Source organism: Malus sylvestris, chromosome 13, assembly GCF_916048215.2.
Source record: "Malus sylvestris chromosome 13, drMalSylv7.2, whole genome shotgun sequence".
NCBI lineage: Eukaryota > Viridiplantae > Streptophyta > Magnoliopsida > Rosales > Rosaceae > Malus > Malus sylvestris.
The window spans coordinates 42,467,178-42,474,888 of NC_062272.1; the positions used below are offsets into that span (position 1 = coordinate 42,467,178).

The following is a 7,711-nucleotide window of genomic DNA, read 5'->3' on the forward strand; positions in this document are numbered from 1 at the left end:
ATGATTAGCCAACGAGGCATTGAAGCTAATCCCGAGAAGATCAAAGCAATCCTCGACATGAAGGAACCGGTAACTTCAAAGGACATCCAGAGCCTTACTGGCAAGGTGGCAGCCTTAACCAGGTTCATTTCTAAGGCCACAGACAAATGTGCTCCCTTTTTTAAAGCACTTAAGGGAAGTAGGAAGTACATTACATGGACTGATGAATGTGCCGAGGCATTCAAAAACCTCAAGGAGTACATGAGTAAAGCCCCTCTACTCTCCAAGCCCGAGGTAGGAGACATTCTCATTATCTACCTATCGGTATCAGCTTCAGCCGTAAGTTCCGTTCTCATTCGAAAGGATGGGAATATTGAGCGACCTGTCTACTACGCTAGCAAAGCCTTACAAGATGCGGAGACACGGTACTCTAACATTGAGAAATTGGCTCTGGCATTGGTCATGTCTGCTCGAAAACTCCGCCCTTACTTCCAAGCGCACTCCATCATCGTGCTTACCAATTATCCTCTTCGACAGATACTCCAAAGTCCTGACACTTCAGGGCGAATGATCAAATGGGCAATAGCGTTGGGTGAGTTTGACATCTCCTACCAACCAAAGCCAGCTGAGAAGGGCCAAGCAGTGGCAGACTTCATTGCCGACTTCACATATCCGGTTGACATTGCTTCTACACCTGAAGCAGTGGCTTCATTACCCCCGGAAGCTCAGAAGATAGAACCAACAACCCCAGCATGGAGTCTGTATGTTGATGGCTCATCCAACCAACAGGGCTGTGGAGCGGGACTAGTCTTGACTACGCCCGACAAAGTAGCAATGGAGTATGCTCTTCGTTTCAAATTCAAGGCATCAAACAATGAGGCCGAGTATGAAGCCCTTCTAGCAGGATTACGTTTGGCCAAACACCTCGGGGTTAAACAAATTGATATTTTCAGTGACTCCCAATTAGTGGTCAACCAGGTTACCAACAACTTTGATGCTAAGGACAGCTCCATGGCAGCATATCTTGCGCAAACACAACTTTTGCTCAAGCACTTCCACTACCAGATCACCCAAGTTCCTCGAGCGGCAAACAGTCATGCAGACGCCCTGGCTCGCCTCGCCTCAGCTGTGGAAGACAAGATTGGAAGAAAAATTCATGTCGAACTGTTGGCAACACCAAGCACCATGGCCGCAGAAGTATGCAACTTACAACAGGGGGATAGTTGGATCACCCCGATCTATAATTTCCTTGCTCATGGCACCCTCCCAAATGATAAAGTCCAGGCTAAGCAAATTCGATACAAGTCTACCCGCTACCTGATCATCAATGATCAACTCTATAAGCGAGGTTTTAGCCTGCCATACTTAAGGTGTCTTACGCCTGCCGAGGCGGAAATCGTCCTTCGGGAAATACATGAGGGAGTCTGTGGAGATCATGCTGGATCTCGGTCCCTAGCACACAAGACTTTTCGCCAAGGATATTACTGGCCAACACTCCACCAGGATGCCATCAAAGTATCCCGCTCATGTGACAAATGTCAACGATATGCAACTATTCCTCATTCCCCTCCAGAGCCTCTTACTCCTATGATCAGCCCTTGGCCCTTCGCCCAGTGGGGACTTGATTTGATCGGCCCAATGCCGGCAGGGAAGGGCAAAGTCTGTTACGCAGTCGTTGCAGTGGACTACTTCACAAAGTGGGCCGAAGTAGAACCCTTAGCAACCATTACTGAGGCAAAGATAGAAGACTTTGTGTGGAAGAACATCCTTTGTAGATTCGGCATTCCCAATGCGATAGTCACTGACAATGGGCGACAGTTTGACAACAAGAAGTTCAGGTTGTTCTGCTCTAAGTTCAACATCAACTTATGCTTTGCCTCTCCAGCTCATCCCCAGTCTAATGGACAAGTTGAAGCCATCAACAAAATAATCAAGCGCACTTTGAAAACCAGCTTGGACAAAGCTAAAGGCTGTTGGCCAGAATTTGTACCCCAAGTTCTTTGGTCATATCGCACTTCATATCGGACTTCAACAGGAGAAACTCCATTCTCACTTGCCTTTGGCACAGAGGCGGTTGTCCCTGTTGAGCTCGAGCAAGCAACATTCCGAGTCCAGAACTACATTCAAAGTGAAAATGACAAACAACTCACCCTCAACTTGGATTTAGTCGAGGAACACAGAAACCAAGCTCACTTGAGGAATGTCGCCTACAAGCAGCGCATCTCCAACTATTATGACTCTAGGGTCAAGCTTCGTTCTTTCAAAATAGGAGACTGGGTCTTAAAGAAAAGATTACTCTGCGACAGAGTCCCGAGTGAAGGCACACTTAGTCCAAACTGGGATGGACCGTATGAAGTCATTGGCATCAGTCGCCCTGGCTCTTACACACTTAGAAGCTCCGATGGCAAGACCCTTGGCCATCCATGGAACGCTGATCACTTGAAGTACTACTACAAATAGACTCACGATGTACAAGTGTTGAGCTATAGCCGTTCGGCATCCTATGTAATGAAGGCCATTTGGCAATGAATTCAATAAAGAGGTAATTTAGCCAACTCAGCCCTCACTCTTTTACATTCCTAGCAAGGGAACACTCAAGTGTTGAAACCTCAAAGCAGATATATCCAACACGAAACAAAATCTAAGTATGTGTCGACAAGACTATACAAAGAAAGGAACAACCAAACAATGGCTTATATCCAAACAATAGATCTATTCATACATAGCCAAACATGCATTAATAATAGTGCAAACACTCATAAACACCTTAAATCCAAAACTCTCAAGCTTATAACATGGGCACATGTTATACACACATCAGACTACTACATCCAGAATACATGCAGATAGTAAAGACACTGCTATTCATTCTCATCTGAAGCCGAACCCCTGGCAGTATCATTCCGCGTCCTACCATCATCCTCTGCATCCCCAAGATCCTCTTCACCATGCTGAGTCTGTGCATCAGCACTACCTTCATTATCAGACTCATCTTCGCTGCTAGGATCAACAGCAAGGACAAATGTCTCGCCCTTTCGATGATGCTCATCTATATCTTCGTGGTATTTTCGAAGAATGCTCCCATCATCATAACGATCAAGGACGGCCATCCATTTCCTTTTTTCAAAGCGAGCTTCTTGAGCACAGTAGGGTTTAATAGCAAGATGAAAGGTCGAAGAACTTAAGTATTCTTGCACAGCAGCCTCCCTTTCAGTTGGAATGCTCTTCTCCAGTTCAGAAATCTCAACTAAGGCACCATCCAATTCTCCCTTAACCTTGGATACTTCCAAGGTAGCCACCTCCAACTGTTTTTTAGTTGCCTCAAACAATTTCTTAAGCCTTAGGTTCTCACCATTTCGCCTTTTCAAGCTCTCCATGGTTTCATCCTTCAGTTGGAGAGCCTGAGTCAAAAGTCCCTTATTCCTTCGGGCCTCGTCCACAAGCTGCTTATTCTCCTTCAGTTTTGCCTTGTACCGCTCAACCTCTTGCAGTCTGTCGTGATACTCGGCCATGACCTGCATGGCAAGACGATCATCACTACCTAAATAATGATAATAAAGAGGAAAAAGTAAGGAAATGACAAAGTAACACTCACATATGAAGACAGCTTCAACATCCGGTCGCAATCCGATTCATCCTTAGCTAAGGGCTCTCCGAGCTCATCGAAGGCGAATCGACGCCCTGCCAAGCAATTGTTGATATCCCCAAAATCCTTTGGCCGCGTGGCAACCCTCAAGTCCTTCCACGGGACACTGCCAGCTCTTTCCTTGCCTTTCCCCTCATGGCGGGAACCAGGATCACTTTCCTGGACAGTGTGCTCCATAGTAAGAGGATGAGGCAACAGTCGGCTCCCTTCTCCTACAACTACGGCAGTAGCATCATCAACGGTCTCGACTCCAGTCTTCCTAAAGGCAGGCCCCTTAAGGACCCCATCTTGGGACTTAGGTCTAACGGATGGTTCCCCTCGGAACTTATGAATTTTCTTATGCGGTAGGATGTCTTCCGAAGGAACTAACACTGGTGCTTTCCTTTTATGGGTGCTAGTCCCTGTTTTCTTGCTTACCTTCTCCACTGCATAAGGAAAATCAAAATAAGAAATACAACTTTCCAAATAAAGTAAGGAATTGAGCTAAGTTTACATGAAGGATACAACTTACTCGATCGTCCCTGGCTCTCGGAAACTAAGGGTTGAAAACCGTACCGACGAAATAAGGGTCGTAGCTTGCTTAAGTGTCTATCCTCTTTGGGCACCCTCAACACCTTCTCTATGTCAGATAGCTCCTGCCCAAACAGTTGGATGGTGCCCCGCGTCACTACATGAAGCAAAGTGTTAGAAGCAAGAAAAGACCACAACAAATAGCAAATAGTACGAACGGTTGATACGTTACAACCTACAGTCTGGAAGTGAGTAAGCACACGTCGCTCAGGCGTGACACCCTTATCATACTCCCAATCATTATACAGAAAGCACCAACGGTTTTTCCATGTGTAGTATGCCTTTTTCTTACCATACACAATACGCTCTCTCTCACTCCGACATGCACACTCGGCATAACCAGTGCATGATTTTGCTGGGCGCATCTTGTAACAGTAACGCCACTGATGGAAGGAAGGCTCACACAACCCACACTCCATCCAAATGATATAAAATCCAATCAAAGTATCCCAAAAACCAGGATTGAGTTGCCCAGGTGCATATCCGATCAAAGATAACATCTTTTGCAACCACGGATGTAAAGGTAGTCTCACCCCTAAAGTCAGTAATATCTGGGTGTAGAACATAACATGACCCTGGGGAGGCTCAGAAGGCCATTCTTCATCATGTACCAAACGTATCCCTACACTACGAGGGATATTACATGACTGCCTTAGCGCCTCAACCTGCTTCTCATTATCTAACAAGTTATTCTTTAGATGGTCTGCTGTGAACTCAGAGCGAACTATGGGTATGGCATCAAAAACAACCCCCTCACCCAACGCCATGGAGGAAGAACTAGCAATAGCTAAAGTTTGACGGTTGGGAAGATCATCCAATGTTTCTCTAGTACCGGACTCTAACAAAGACCCTGAAGACTCCGACATTGCAGACTCAGACTTAGAGCTAAAGCTAGAAGAGCCCTCATCACTAGAACTTCCAGGCTCTGACATCTACAATAAGAAGAAACAAATTCTATCACTACATGCATGATCAAAACATAAGGAAGTTCCTATATTACCCACATGAAGATGGTGCAAAGCGATGCCGGAACCCTTCTCAATCAGAAAGCAATCCATCTTCCACAATCACTACAAAACAAGCAAATGAAGACCGTGTCAAGCGCCAAAAAAAAAAAAAAAAAAAAAAAAAAAAAAAAAAAAAAACAGCTTCATCCAAAAAAGCTTCACCCACAAAGCTTCACCCACAAAGCTTCACCTCAAAAGCTTCACCCGAAAAACTTCACCTCCAAAGCTTCACCCACAAAGCTTCACCCAAAAAAAGCTTCACCCGAAAAACTTCACCTCCAAAGCTTCACCCACAAAGCTTCACCTCAAAAGCTTCACCCACAAAGCTTCACCCAAAAAAGCTTCACCCACAAAGCTTCACCCAAAAAAAGCTTCACCCGAAAAGCTTCACCTCCAAAGCTTCACCCACAAAGCTTCACCTCAAAAGCTTCACCCACAAAGCTTCACCCAAAAAAGCTTCACCCACAAAGCTTCACCCAAAAAAAAAGCTTCACCCGAAAAGCTTCACCTCCAAAGCTTCACCCACAAAGCTTCACCTAAAAAGCTTCACCTACAAAGCTTCACCTAAAAAAGCTTCACCTAGAAAGCTTCATCTACAAAGCTTCATCTACAAAGCTTCACCATCAAAGCTTCACCTAGAAAGCTTCAACACCAAAGCTTCACCTACAAAGCTTCAACACAAAACCTTGCTCCAAATAAACAAATTTTGTTCACACAACCTAAACATTTTTTGTTTTACACCCACAAGGGCCCAAAATCTTCCTTCTTATTTATTCACTTATATATGTTCCCAAACATATTATGATAGATCAAATAATAATTCAAAGTCCAAAATTTAGTTATGGACAAAAATACAAGCAATTCACCAGTACTGAAGTTGCTACAAAAACTGGAATCTTCCCCAGCCTAGAAATCCAACAAAGCTTCGCCTCCTTTTCCCTATCAAATTTTTGCAGCTGCTGCTTCTCTCCAATGGAGCTGAATTTTGGACACCCTCTAGTTCTTGAGCAGATGAACAACTTTCAAGAAGGAACCATTTCTGTTTGAGCCACGGAAATTAAAGTGTTGAAGCTCCAAGCATGACAGTCGGATTCTTGCAGATTTCGAAGCTGCTGTGATGTTTCGAAGATCTGGAAATATTTAACCATTAGTTCATTCTGAATTTTTGATATGTTATGAAAGAGACGATGAGGAACAACTTCAATGAAGAAAGCATGCTGATCTGAACAATAGAAAATAGAGTTTCAAAGCTCACAACAAATCTGACGGGTTGACAGAAAAATAATAACCAGTCATTCATCATACCTGAATTTCTTGAGTTATACAGCTCCGAGGGATCTCAAATTTGGATATGTTGTAGTTCACAAGCTGAGGAACAACTTCAATGAAGAAAGCATGCTGATCTGAGCAAGAGAAAATAGAGTTTCAAAGCTCACAACAAATCTGACGGGTTGACAGAAAAATAATAACCAGTCACTCATCATACCTGGATTTCTGGAGTTATACTGCTCCGAGGGACCTCAAATTTGGATATGTTGTAGTTCACAAGTTAAGGAACAACTTCGATGAAGAAAGTATGTTGATCTGAGCAAGAGAAAATGGAGTTTTTGAAGCTCACAACAAGTCTGACGCGTTGATATACAAATGACGAACAATCACTCATCATACCTGAATTTCTGGAGTTGTACTGCTCCGATGGATCTCCAATTCGGATATGTTGTAGTTCACGAGCTAAGGAACAACTTTCATGAAGATGGTTTTGCGATCTGAGCCACAGAAAATGATGTTATATTGAAGAAAAGCTAAAGGAAGACTAAAGCAAAGCAAAAGAGAAGCTAAAGGAAGACAAAATCATGGCACATGATAATGAGTCATACCCTACCCCTCATTAGGAAATATTGTGAGAGAATGATCTCTATTTATAGAAGAGAGTTTCTAGTTTCATTCTGACATTGACACGTGTCGTGCTGTGATTGGCTTCTGATGTTGACACGTGTCGCACTATGATTGGCTTCTGATTTCGACACGTGTCGTGCTGTGATTGGCCTCCTGGTTGGAGGGAAACTCTTCTGGGTCCTTGACGGTATAACGTTGACCGATGCTCAGTAGTTTCGGGATTGGTCAAGTATGGTACAAACACTTTCTATTGATGTATTCCTAGATTCTAGGTCTTCTTGTTGTACAAGGAAAGATATTGTATTGTATATACTGAGCATTCTATCAATGAAAGAATTATTCTGGCCAAATACAATTTTCACAGTGAAGCCGTGAAGGCACATGATCGCTATAGCAAATTGGTTTTCTTTACTGCAAATTGAATACCTGATATCACTCCTGGCATCACGTACTTCATTGATTGAGGATTCCTTTTACTCTTGCTCATTTTTGTTAAGTATACCATGTTTGTATACTTAAGACAATATCGGACACTGATGAACTAAGTTTAATTTAATCTCTACACCTAACTGTTCGATTAAGTCTCATGATCTTTGATATTCATAATGGGTAG

At 43.5% G+C, this 7,711-nt stretch overlaps 1 protein-coding gene and 1 long non-coding RNA gene across 4 annotated transcripts; both read right to left on the reverse strand.

Annotated features, from left to right (window-relative positions):
* Nucleotides 1–2,672: 2,672 nt before the first annotated feature.
* LOC126596016 (uncharacterized) lies at nucleotides 2,673–5,232 on the reverse strand. Of its 2 annotated transcripts, XM_050262445.1 has the most exons (4): nucleotides 5,200–5,232; nucleotides 4,137–4,292; nucleotides 3,575–4,050; nucleotides 2,673–3,494 (listed from the first exon to the last, which is right to left on the reverse strand). In XM_050262445.1, coding segments are annotated over exons 2-4 (1,131 nt in total). In that variant the 5' UTR covers nucleotides 4,138–4,292; nucleotides 5,200–5,232; the 3' UTR covers nucleotides 2,673–2,840. The 2 variants fall into 2 exon arrangements, with proteins under 2 accessions (XP_050118402.1, XP_050118401.1); XM_050262444.1 differs by lacking the exon at nucleotides 5,200–5,232 and having other exon boundaries at nucleotides 4,137–4,614.
* Nucleotides 5,233–5,950: 718 nt separating this feature from the next.
* LOC126596017 (uncharacterized) lies at nucleotides 5,951–7,086 on the reverse strand. 2 transcript variants are annotated; one of them, XR_007613802.1, is made up of 4 exons: nucleotides 6,871–7,086; nucleotides 6,689–6,786; nucleotides 6,508–6,605; nucleotides 5,951–6,332 (listed from the first exon to the last, which is right to left on the reverse strand). It is a non-coding gene; the product is annotated as an uncharacterized LOC126596017 (long non-coding RNA). The 2 variants fall into 2 exon arrangements; XR_007613803.1 differs by lacking the exon at nucleotides 5,951–6,332 and adding an exon at nucleotides 6,373–6,424.
* Between the last annotated feature and the right edge of the window lie 625 nt (nucleotides 7,087–7,711).